At 38.2% G+C, this 12,739-nt stretch overlaps 1 protein-coding gene across 11 annotated transcripts in view; it reads left to right on the forward strand.

The window, feature by feature from the left end:
* The window catches only part of SMARCC1 (SWI/SNF related, matrix associated, actin dependent regulator of chromatin subfamily c member 1), a 196,820-nt gene that overhangs the window by 89,261 nt on the left and 94,820 nt on the right, over positions 1-12,739 (forward strand). For all 11 annotated transcript variants that reach the window (XM_024244357.3, XM_054550867.2, XM_054550863.2 and 8 more), the window contains 3 exons: positions 3,417-3,454; positions 6,662-6,783; positions 10,700-10,771. In XM_024244357.3, the coding sequence (XP_024100125.2) occupies positions 3,417-3,454; positions 6,662-6,783; positions 10,700-10,771 (232 nt within the window). The remainder of the gene's footprint in view (positions 1-3,416; positions 3,455-6,661; positions 6,784-10,699; positions 10,772-12,739) is intronic.

Raw genomic sequence — 12,739 nt, forward strand, 5'->3', positions numbered from 1 at the left:
AGCTAGGATTACAGGCTCGCGCCACCACGCCCAGCTAATTTTTATATTTTTAGTAGAGACGGGGTTTCACCATGTTGGTCAGGCCTGTCTCAAACTCCTGACCTCGTGATCTGCCTGTCTCGGCCTTCCAAAGTGCTGGGATTTCAGGCGTGAGCCACCGTGACTGGCCGATACTCCTTTCTTAAGTGAGACTCGTGCTTAGCCACTACAGGATATTAGCTGTGGCTTATTCTTAGTGCCATTATGATTTGGTTTGCTACTGTTTTAGGAAAGTTAATTTCCTGTGATCCATTGTTGCCGTTCTTAGTGATCTCCCCCTCTTGGAGCATAATATTTTTCTACAAACTAGCGAAGGTGGTAATAATATAATTGAATAAGAATATGAGTTTTAACGAAATAGTTCTAATTAAAGTACTTTTTCAAATGTCACTGAAAGAATTGTTTTTGTAACAGTATGCAAATTGATACTGTATTGGTAGAACAAAAATCTGTGGAGTGTTAATACTTTGTAAGCCAAATTAAAGTTTCTAAGCAGTATAAAATGAGAATGACATCATCCTTTCCTAGTATTTCCAAGTCTTAGAGTACATTTTCACAAGTAAGGTATAATTCTTGAGTGATTTTGCAGGAGAATAGAAAAGAGTATAATCACTTATTCTCCTTAAAAATTAAATAAGGGTAGTTTTAAACATCTTTGTTCTGGAGAGTTGTAGATGAGACATTAGGCTTGATTTCTTCACTTGTAAAGGAGAACCTAATGTTTTCAGTATATACTAAAATTTTGACTTTACGGAATTTTAAACCTGAAGGGGATTTTCAAGATCTCCTTTTTTAGAAAATGAGATGTCAATTCTATCTTCTAATTAAGGAATTCTGTATTTGAATAAATTGCAGTCATTATTATTTTTTGAGACGGAGTCTTGGTCTGTTACCCAGGCTGGCGTGCAGTGGCACGATCTTGGTTACTGCAACCTCCTCCTCCCAGGTTCAAGCAATTCTCCTGCCTCAGCCCCCTGAGTAGCTGGGACTACAGGCACGTGCCACCATGCCTGGCTAATTTTTGTATTATTAGTAGAGATGGGGTTTCACCAGGTTGGCCAGGCTGATCTCAAATTCCTGACCTCAGGTGATCCACCCACCTCAGCCTCCCAAAGTGCTGGGATTACAGGCGTGAGCTTTCAGGCCTGGCAATTACAGTTATTATTGATGGCAGATACAAGTGGGTATTTTGGAGAGTGATCCATCAACTGTAAATTTTTGTTCTCAGAGCTGTTGTATTTTGTTTTTTGTTTTTTGTTTTGAGACAAAGTCTTGGTCTTGTCACCCAAGCTGGAGTGCAATAGTGTGATCTTGGCTCACTGCAACCTCCGCTTCCCAGGTTCAAGCAATTCTCCTACCTCAGCCTCCCAAGTAGCTGGTATTACAGGCGCCTGCCACCACGCCCGGCTAATTTTTGTATTTTTAGTAGAGACACGGTTTCACCATGTTGGCCAGATTGGTCTTGAGATTCTGACCTCAGGCAACCCACCCACCTTGGCCTCCCAAAGTGCTGGGATTACAGGCGTGAGCCACTATGCCTGACCAGAGCTGTTGTTTTAACTGCTCTATATTCTGCCTTATATGCTACCTCATCAAATATAGGTCTTTCTTTCATTCTTCAGGTCTCTGAAGGAGATTCAGGTGTTTGGTGGGGAGCATATTTTCTCACATCTGAAAGGAGGAAGAGAACATTTATTGAATATTACCATTCGATAATATTAGGGATATTATTAATATTAGGGATCAGCTAATTTAATATTATCAGAAGTATCTTTCCATTGAGTACCAAGACTACTTTGGGGAATGAAATTCGCCAGACTAAAAATATGTAATTTTGAGTAATGGGAGAGATTATTAAGTCAAACTAATAGTTTCTACTAAGAGGTTGGTTATGGTATGGTTTACCATTGTCCAATGGACCAAGTGTTTGTTTTTGGCAGCCTTACCTAGATTTCTTTCTGTTAGTTACTTCCTAGACAAAAATAGTCACTATGCAGAGCTGCAGAACTCCTACTGGTAATTAATACCATATTATTTCACATCCAGAATCACCTATTCCTTGTTAGCAAGTATTTGTGACTAACTCACACATTAAGCCACCGTCTCCATCTCTGGGTGGCATGAGTAGTTGTCAGGTCTTGTTCTACATGTGTTTGCACTTCACTATTAAACTGTTTTGTTTTATTGATGAGGAAATGGAGATTTAAAGAGGTTCAGTAACCTTTTTCCAAATATTTTGCAGAACCCCGATTTGGGTCATGGTCTGTCTTACTTTCCTGCCAATGCTTTGTATCACTGCACTTGCTGTTGTGGTTTGTCTATTTTGCTCAGCCTTTATTCATGTTCATAGTGGCTTCTGTTTTGTGAAGTTACGAAGCCAATCCAACTGGAGGCCCTTTGATTTCGTTTCTTCCTTTTTGTGGAATAATTACCTTGTCTTTCTCATCTCTTAACATTTCAGCTTAAAGGCCACCTTTTCAGAGACACCAGTTTACTTGCTCTGAAGTGTCCACCTACCCACTTCCTCTATAATATATTTATGTTTATTCTTTGTATAGCATTTTTCAAAATCTGATAAATTTCTGTTTATTTTTGCTATATCCCATACCAGCCACCAAAAGTGTTGGCATTATAGGTGTGAGTGACTGCACCCAACCCTTTTTCTTTTCTTTTCTTTTTTCTTTAAATAAGAGACAAGATCTTGCTCTGTTGCCCAGGCTGGACTTCGACTCCTTGCCTTGAGTGAGTCTCCCACTTCAGTCTCCAGAGTATCTGGGACTGTAGATGTGCACTGCTGCACCCAGCATCCCATGTTCTTTTTGAACTTCATCATGCCTTACCTAGTGCCAGCAGTCACGGTAGTGATAAAAAGCTTAAATATTACAGGCATATAATAATGTAATGTGTTGTTCTTTAATACTACCTCTTTCCTATCCTGTACTGGCAGTTTTACTTTTCACTGTGGAAATCAACTGTCTAGTTTATAAATTTTACCTGGGCTTTCTTTCATCATTCTTTACTCACTTCTTCTGGAACCCAAAATGTTGTTATTTTAGCAAAACTCAGGAGACAAGAATCGTAATCAAGTCGTGTATCTGTTATTAAGATCATGACTATGATATTAGCTCAAGTAGTAATTAATTGTAAATTCCCCACTGTTTGAAATTTTTAATGATCTTTGCTTTGACTTTCTAATTACCTCTGTGCTTCTGTGTAAAATTCTAATTTAGTGAATTATTCAGAGTGATTTTGCTTTAATAATGCTCTATTTCATTCCTTTTCTCTGTCCAGTATCAGTTCTTAGACCATTAATTTTCCAAATAACCCAAAGAACATTTACCTGTTTTTAAAATGAATTGTGTGTTTTGGTTTTGCAGATGAGCAGGATGAAGAAACAGTCACAGCAGGAGGAAAGGTAACAATTCAGTTAAGCCTGGTGTGAGAGAGCTTCTCTAAGGGTCCTGTGTACCGAACAGTAGAAGCACTGAATTTGACATAACCCAATTTTTGGACTATGAAGCCCTTCTGGTTTTTGAATTTTTTTTTTTTTTTTTTTTTAGTTTTTCCCCTAAGGAAAACAAATACAACATAAGAACCATTTCTGGAAGGTGTTTTTGTTAGTTTTTTCTTTTGAGACAGGCTGTCGGCTCACTGTAACCTTGACCTCCTGGGCTCAGGTGATCCCCCTCCCACCTCAGCCTCCCGAGTAGCTGAGACTACTTGTGTGCACCACTACACCCAACTAATTTTTTTATTTTTTGTAGAGATGGAGTTTTTTATGTTGCCCAGGCTGGTTGTGAACTCCTGGGCTCAAGCAATCTGTCTGCCTCAGCCTCCCAAAGTGATGGCATTACAGGTGTCAACCACTGCGCTCGGCAAAATACTTGACTTTCTTGGACCCCAAGATTTTACTTAGAGGAAATTTTCATCCTCCCTGCTAGTGTCCCTCATGTGCTGTAATTTCTAGTTTCGTACTCCCCTGGTTGCAAGGTAATGTTCAGTGCCGACCACAGTATTTCAGATGTTATCCAACAGTGCAGATGAGCAGGGGCCATGTGTTGTCTTGATTTTTCTCACTGCCATTTCTATTGATGCAGTGTAGACTTTGAATCATGCTTTGACCTTTCTTGAGCCTTATTGCGAGCTACTTCCTGCTTTATGAATTCTGCTGTAGAGATACCTCAATCATTATGCTTTTGGAACATGTTAGATTTAAGGTAGGATTTAACTTTTTAAAAATAAATGGCATCTTGTTTACTCAGGCTATCATGTTTGACTGTGTGATTAACCCCCAATCTTCTTGAAATAATTTCCTTAACTTGCTGAATATAGATCTTTTTTTTTTCATTTGCAAAGAAATTCCCTAAGATGATCCTTATCATTGTTGTATACATTGAAGGATGAACATATGCATGACAGGATTTCCGGAAAAGTATTTCAACAAACTCGTTTCTTATGACTCTTCACCTGTATTGTTCTTATGATTTAAAAAAAAAAATCAAAGTTATTTAGTCAAAGAGCCACTTTTTTTTAAGATGGAGTTTCGCTCTTGTTGCCCAGGCTGGAGTGCAATCGCATGATCTTGGCTTACCACAACCTCCGCCTCCCGGGTTCTAGCGATTCTCCTGCCTCAGCCTCATAAGCAGCTGGGATTACAGGCATGCACCACCACGCCCAGCTAATTTTTGTATTTTTAGTAGAGACAGGGTTTCACCATGTTGGTCAGGCTGGTCTCGAACTCCCAACCTTAGAAGATCCACCCGCCTCGGCCTCCCAAAGTGCTGGGATTACAGGTGTGAGCCAACACACCCAGCCAAGAGCCACTTATTAATGAACATTACCTGTGCAAAAATATGTCATTATTTAGAGTAAATAGAGACTGGCACCTATGACGTCAGCATTTTGGAAAGCTGAGATGGGAGGATTGCTTGAGGTTAGGAATTCTATGCTGGCGTGAGCCAAAATCCTGCCACTGTGCTCTAGCCTGGGTGACAGTGCAAGACACTCTTTTTTTAATAAAAAGTGCTGAGTGCAGTGGCTCACGTCTGTAATCCTAGTTCTTTGAGAGGCCCAGGTGGGAGAATCACTTTTAGCCCAGGAGTTCAAAACCAGCCAGCACAACACAAAGATACCCTGCATCAACAAAAAACTTAAAAAATTAGCTTGGTGTGGTGGCACCTGCCTATGGCCACAGCTAAAAAGGAAAGTCAAATTCCTTCGTTTTAATGCCAAAGATAAGAGGATTTGAAGCCATATACCATATATATCTTAAAAGGATTAGAGGTAGTGTCTCTAAAGCTGTCTCCCACAATGTCATCTTCCTTGTTGTTTTCTGATTAAGGTCATTAAAACTTATACTGTTGGCCTTCATTAATTACAATGCCAGCCTCTTCCTGTTTTTTCTGAATAAGGGAAATTTTTTGTGTCCTAAATGATTTGTAAAGTCTATAACACAAAAATGTATTAACTAAAGCCAAAATAAAATCAGGTCAACATTGAGAATATTTTTTGCTAGCTTCTGTGATTTGGGAAATAAAATTTGTTACCCTTGTCATCGTTATTATCACATTTGTATTCAATATCATTTAAGTAATAACTAGAGTCCTTGGTGTTTTCATGCTTTAAATTTATTCCTTTTTACTATTCTTATAGAAACTGTTATAGGTAGTAACACTAGATCGTCACTTCAAATACTGTAACAGGAAATTTAGGTTGAATTAAGTAAAAGGTAGAAATTAAATTGTGGAACCATTGTAAAAGAAAACTGATTCAAAATTTGGATTTTTGCTTATTTTATTTTTTTTGAGGCAGGGTCTTGCCTAGACTGGAGTGCAGGGCAGTGGTGGAAACACAGCTCACTGTAGCCTTGACCTCCCAAGCTCAAGCAATCTTTCTGACTTCAGCCTCTTGAGTAGCTGGGACTACAGGCATGTACCACTATGTCCAGCTAATTTCTAAATTTTTAGTAGAGACAAAGTCCGACTATGTTGCCCAGGCTGGTCCTGATCTTTTGGTCTCAAGTGATCCTCCCGCCTCAGCCTCCCAAGTGTTGGAATTACAGGCATGAGACACCTTGCCCAGCCCATAATTTGGTTTCTTAATAGAAAATAATTTCATTAGGTTACAAATAATAAAATCACCACAGAGAGAAAATTGGAAAACATTTCAATATCAAAAAAACGTATTTAAGATACGTTTAAATGTATACAATAAAAATGTGTATCAAGTAAACATTTACTTCAGATTAAGTAAAACTGGACAAGGAAGAAGCAAGCTATTATGGAACGAGATCTGGGTTATGAGTTATTTATTTAGTCTGAAGTCCTGTGCGTTGAAACAGACTTTCTTCAGTCAACTTGTTAATCTTATTATGAGAGACCTACCTTCTCTGCATTGATTCCCTCATCATAAATGAGCAACAAAACCTTATCTGTCAGCTGGCTACCTTGTACCTTAAATACTGTGAAAGGTTGTTTTTACTTGAAATTTGTTTTTCAGATACCTGATCGAATCGAGGAGCTTCATTTTATTTAACCTAACAACTGAAGTGTGAGAGATGTTATATATATATCTCTCTCTCTCTAGTTCTTTCTTTCTTTGAACTTTGTCTTCTTTTCTATAGGAAGATGAAGATCCTGCCAAAGGTGATCAGAGTCGATCAGTTGACCCTGGGGAAGATAATGTGACAGAGCAGACCAATCACATTATTATTCCTAGTTATGCATCATGGTTTGATTATAACTGGTGAGTGGACCACTTCCATCTGTGAGCATGGTACTGAGCAGTACAAGAACTTTCCTTGAAATCAGGTTGTGCCTTTCTGCCCATGTTCCTTATCAGAAATTACTGTCACTTTGGATGAAGGGAGATGGAAAGTGATTTTTATCTTTGGAATGTGTTTGTGTTTGTTTGTTTGTTTGTTGTTGTTGAGACAGAGTCTTGCTCTGTCACCCTGGCTAGAATGCAGTGGTATGATCTCGGCTACCTCTGCCTCCCGGGTTCAAGTGATTCTCTTGCTTCAGCCTCCCGAGTAGCTGGGATTACAGGTGCCCGCCACCGTGCCAGGCTAATTTTTGTATTTTTAGTAGAGATGGGTTTCACCATCTTGGCCAGGGTGGTTTCAAACTCCTGACCTCGTGATCCACCTGCCTCAGCCTCCCAAAGTGCTAGGATTACAGGCGTGAGCCACCGCGCCTGGCTCGAATTTTTTTTTTTTTAAGGAAAAACAATTCAGGGATTGAAACTAGATTTTGTTGTAATTTAGGTTTGTAAAATTTTGTAAGCTTGAATCTAACTCATTTAGAATCAGCTATAATTTAGACAAGCAAATACTTGAGTAGTAGTATAAAATGTTTTAAATTAATTATAAAGTTTTTAGTTACTTGAAATTAACTCTAGATTAACTCTAGATTAAAAATACTAACTGAAAAGTTCCAGAAGTAAACAATTCATAAGTTTTAAATTGTGTGTGATTCTGAGTAGTGGGATGAAATCCTGCAGTTTCATGCCAGGAATATGAATCATCCTTTTTTTCAATGTAGACACACTGTACATGCTACCCACCTGTTAGTCATTTAGTATCTGTATCAGTTATTAGACTAGCTGTCAAGGGATTTCAGTGCTTCTGTTCAAGGAACCCCTATTTTAGTTAACAGTGGCCCCAATGCATAGAAGTAGTGATGGTGATAGTTCAGATACGCCAAAGTGAATGTATAAAGTGCTTCCTTTAGGTAAAAAGGTGAATGTTTCCGACTTAAAAAAAATTGTGTGCTGAGCTTGCTAAGATCTATGATAAGAACAAATCTTCTATTCATGAAATTGTGTATAATAAATTGTTATAATTGTTCTTTTTTATTATTGGTTTTTGTTAATCTAGTCCTGTGTCTAATTTATAAATTAAACTTTATCATAGGTATGTGTGTGTTTATATGTATACGTAGGAAAAAACTTCATGGCCCTGTTCACAGTTTCAGGCATCCATTGCGGGTCTTGGAACACAAACTCCACAGATATGAAGGGACTACTTTATATAAAGGAAAAAAATCACCCAGCATGGTGGCTTATGCCTGTAATCCCAGCACTTTGGGAGGCCATCATTTAAAACCAACTGAATAGGCCGGGCGCGATGGCTCACACCTGCAATCCCAGCACTTTTGGAGGCCAAGGCGGGCGGATCACGAGGTCAGGAGATTGAGACCATCCTGGCTAACACGGTGAAACCCCGTCTCTACTAAAAATACGAAAAAAAAAATGAGCCGGGCGTGGTGGCAGGCGCGTGTATTCCCAGCTACTCAGGAGGCTGAGGCAGGAGAATGGCGTGAACCCGGGAGATGGAGCTTGCAGTAAGCTGAGATTGCGCCACTGCACTCTAGCCTGGGCAACAGAGCGAGACTCCGTCTCAAAAACAAAAACAGAAACAAAAACAAAACAAACCAAAAAAAACCCGAATGCTATTTCTGAATGTTTTCAGTAAATATAACCTGGAACAGAATAAGTACATATCTCTTTGAACATCAGTCTTCATTACATTTGTTACTATCTTTAATTATTTTTAAACATTTGGAAGTGTCTCAGTCTTGTTATCATTTGCAATTATGTGTTTAACATTCAGAATTTTTAAACATTCACAATTTTGCTTTTGGCTCACAATAAAATTATGTTTATGTACTTTTAATGTAGCTTTTTGTCAACTGACACCAATTTTTATATCATCAACAGTTATATATGACATACTAAATAGTAAACAGTAAATTATTTTTAAAAAACATATTCTATCTTTAGATATTTTTGCTGTTTTAATTATTCCAAAATAGTGAGTTGTTCTGACAAACTTTAAAACTCGTTAGTACAATGGCCTAAGAGGACACACATGAGAAACCGGCATTCTTTTTCTCTAAAATTAGATAAAGGGGGCTGGTGCTATGGCTCTTGTCTGTAATCACAGCACTTTCAGAGGCTGAGGCTGGTGGGTTGCTTGAGCCCAAACATAGTGATACCCCGTCTCTAGAAAAAATTTTTTTAATTAACCAGGCGTGATGGCACATGCCTGTAGACCCAGCTATCCTGGAGGCTGGGGCAGAAAGATTGCCTGAGCTTAGGAGTTCTAGGTTACAGTGAGCTAGCTATGATCTTGTCACTGAACTCCAGTCTGCGTGACAGGAGTGAGACACTGTCTCTCTCTCTCTCTTTTTGGAGACGGAGTCTCGCTCTGATGCCCAGGCTGGAGTGCAGTGGTGCAATCTCAGCTCACTGCAAGCTCTGCCTCCCGGGTTCACGCCATTCTCCTGCCTCAGCCTCCCAAGGAGCTGGGACTACAGGCACCCAACACCATGCCCGGCTAATTTTTTGTAGTTTTAGTGGAGACGGGGTTTCACCATGCTACCCAGGATGAGACCCTGTCTCTTAAAAAAAAAAAAAAGTATGTGTGATTTTCTTTTTAATTAAAAAATAGAAAATGGAAACATCATTACAGTAAATAACTATGTAAGATTATAGTTTACAGAAATGTTTTCATTTGCCTGATCATCTTTGCATGTCACATTACATGCAGTTTGATAATAGAAATATTAGTTATGATACAGAATTTTTTTTAAAAGTGGGCTTTTCCTAACCTGTAACAATGAAAACATTAGGAGTTATATTAGAATTATGTAATTAGTTCCTTACAGTTATTCTTTTAAAAGTCATATATATTTATATAGCATTAATTCATCTTAGAAATTATCTTTCTAGAAGTTTGCAGGTAATTCATTGTATTTATAGTATTTGACCCTACAAATCCAATTTAATTTAAATGTTACCAAGTACTCAAAAAGTGAATAATTTGAATTATATTCCCAGACCATTGATTTGCTCTTTGCCATGCAACCACTACTTACATGTTGCATATCTGGAAAGTCACTGAGAAACTAAAATGTCATCAGGAAGAAACACACACTTGTATTAGCAGCAGAAACTTTGTGCTAGATATACAGTTTGTTCTTTTTTTTACTGTTAGGCCTGATCATTTTACCTGATCTCTGCATATGACCTATAACATTTCATAAAATTATTAGCATTTGTATATATTGTTAAAATGTACTTCTGTGGTATTATTAAAAGCAATTGATACTGAAATTTAAAAAAAATTAATATATCTCCCCAGCACCTCCACCGAAACTAAAAACTAAAAAGTTATTAATTTATCACAGTGTTTCTGAGGGCTGGACAAAGGCTCATTTATGTTAACAGCCTGAGAAGCTGAGACTAGCAAATTCATTGTCTCTACTCTGGTCATTTGTTTCATCAGTTTGTTGCCATGCCATGCCAGCTACTTTGTTTTTATCACCATTTTTCAAAGAATTCTTCATATCTTATGGCTTCTTATCTAGTTATGATGTATTATCCCAAAAAATAATAAAATGTATACTTTTCAGTGTGTCGATAGTAGTTTTTTAGTTTGGTTATGGGAATAGAAAAACTACAGTAAGTATTGGGAGTGAGAAAGAGAAAGCTTTCCTTAGCTTTTTTGTATGCTGTTAATACATAGAAACTAGTGTAAGCCAATTAATTTTGGCAAGCAGTACTCAGGTTTTGGATTTATCACTTTTACTTAGAATATTTAATGATTTTATTCTTTTAAAAAGAAGACTCCTAAATCTTTTTTTCTTCTTCTTTTCAGTATTCATGTGATTGAACGGCGTGCTCTTCCTGAGTTCTTCAATGGAAAAAACAAATCCAAGACTCCAGAAATGTGAGGCCAGTGTTTTAGAAAACTTGTTTATTTGCCTGTGTGCAGTAGGGGCTCTTCAAGCATCCACCTGAGTTCCTTATTGCTGATTCTTGGAAGTTTGCAAATACTCCTTTCAGAACAGTGTTCATGTCTCATTTGCATAGCATTCCATGGTACAAAGGAAATTGTATCTAGTTTTGTTTTTTGTTTTTTGGGGGATTTTTTTGGGGTTTTTTTGAGACAGGGTCTCATTCTGTTGCCCAGGCTGTTGTGCAGTGTCATGATCTTGGCTCACAGAAATCTCTGCCTCCTGGACTCAAAGGATCCTCCCATCTCAGCCTCTTGAGTAGCTGGGACTACAGGCACATGTCACCACACTTGGCTGATGTTTATTTATTTATCTATCTATCTGTTTATTTTTTGGTGGAGACGGGGGTTTTACCATGTTGTCTAGGGTATTCTTTTCTTTCTAAACCTTGAACTATATGCACGTCAGCTCTTGGAGTTAAAGTTTGGATTTTAAACCAATTTTTACTATAATGAATTCAGGTCTATCCTCACAACTTTCTTTCTCTTTCTTCTTTTTTTTTTTTTTTGAGATGGAGTCTCGCTCTTTCACTCAGACTGGAGTGCAGTGTTGCAATCTCAGCTCACTGCAGCCTCCGCCTCCTGGGTTCAAGCTATTCTCCTGCTTCAGCCTCCCAAGTAGTTGGGACTACAGGCATGCACCACCACACCTGGCTAATTTTTGTATTTTTAGTAGAGATTGGGTTTCACCATGTTGGCCAGGCTTGTCTCGAACTCCTGACCTCAAGTGATCCACTTGCCTCGGCGTATCAAAGTACTAGGATTACAGGCGTGAGCCACCAAGCCCGGCCTGTCCTAACAACTTTCAACTTGTGAGTGCATGTATGTTTTGGATTGTTTCTATTCATCCAGGAGAAAATAGAATCTTTATCTTCCTGATGTATGACTGCTAATTAAAAGAGAGATATGATGATATAGCTGCATGTGAATTGAGCTTAATTGCATAAAGGATTTTTTGGTTTTGCATTGGAAATAGAAAAACTTTTATTGGAAGGAAGAAGTTTGGCGGGAAGTACTTTTTGTCTTTCCCTGGTGATTCATCAGTATATACTTCTGGAACCCTTGTCCCTATATATAAGCACATACCTGTCAATACTGTAAATACCCTTCCATGTATTAATCAGGGTATTAATCTGATTTTTTTTTTTTTTTTTTTTTTTTTGAGACAAAGTCATTCCATCATGCAGGCTGGAGTTCAGTGGTGTGATCTTGGCTGCCTGAGTTTTGTTTTCTTTATGTGCCAAGAACTGTTGCTAGGTCTCAAAGTCCTTAACACTCGTGTTTTTAAGTACTATATTTTGTGACAGAAGTCCTTAGTATCTGCTGTAACAGAATCTGAATTTCTCTCTCCATTTTTGTATGCTCTTTTCTGAATTTGGTCTCATGGATTCTACTTATTGCCCAGCCATGATCTCCCTTAAAGAACTGCCATGGAAATTACATAGCTATTTGCAGAGCGAAATCCACGTGACATGTGTGAAATACAGACGTGATAGGCAGCAGAGGTTGAGAGCATAGATTGAAGAGCCACCACACTGGCTGCGTTGAATTCTGGCTCCATCAGTTACCAACCCTGTGGCTAGGACATATTCTCGTAACAACTCAGTGTTTGTTTCCTCACCCATAAATGGGATGATAGCAGACCCTACCTGCAATATAGAGCGATTATGAGGATTCAGTTGTCAGACATACATTGCTTATAACAGTGCCCTGCACACAGTAAAGTATAGATATGTGGTAGTGAGGCAGATAGCCTATGTAACCACGCGTTAGTTTCCAATTCTGCAGTTAACTACCACCATAACCAAGTTTGAATTTATGTTACTTCACATTAATGTCATTAGATTACTTGTTGTTATACATTAATAAAGTTGTTTTGCATATTCGTGGTTCTAAATTTAC

Source organism: Pongo abelii, chromosome 2 (genome assembly GCF_028885655.2).
Source record: "Pongo abelii isolate AG06213 chromosome 2, NHGRI_mPonAbe1-v2.0_pri, whole genome shotgun sequence".
Lineage (NCBI taxonomy): Eukaryota > Metazoa > Chordata > Mammalia > Primates > Hominidae > Pongo > Pongo abelii.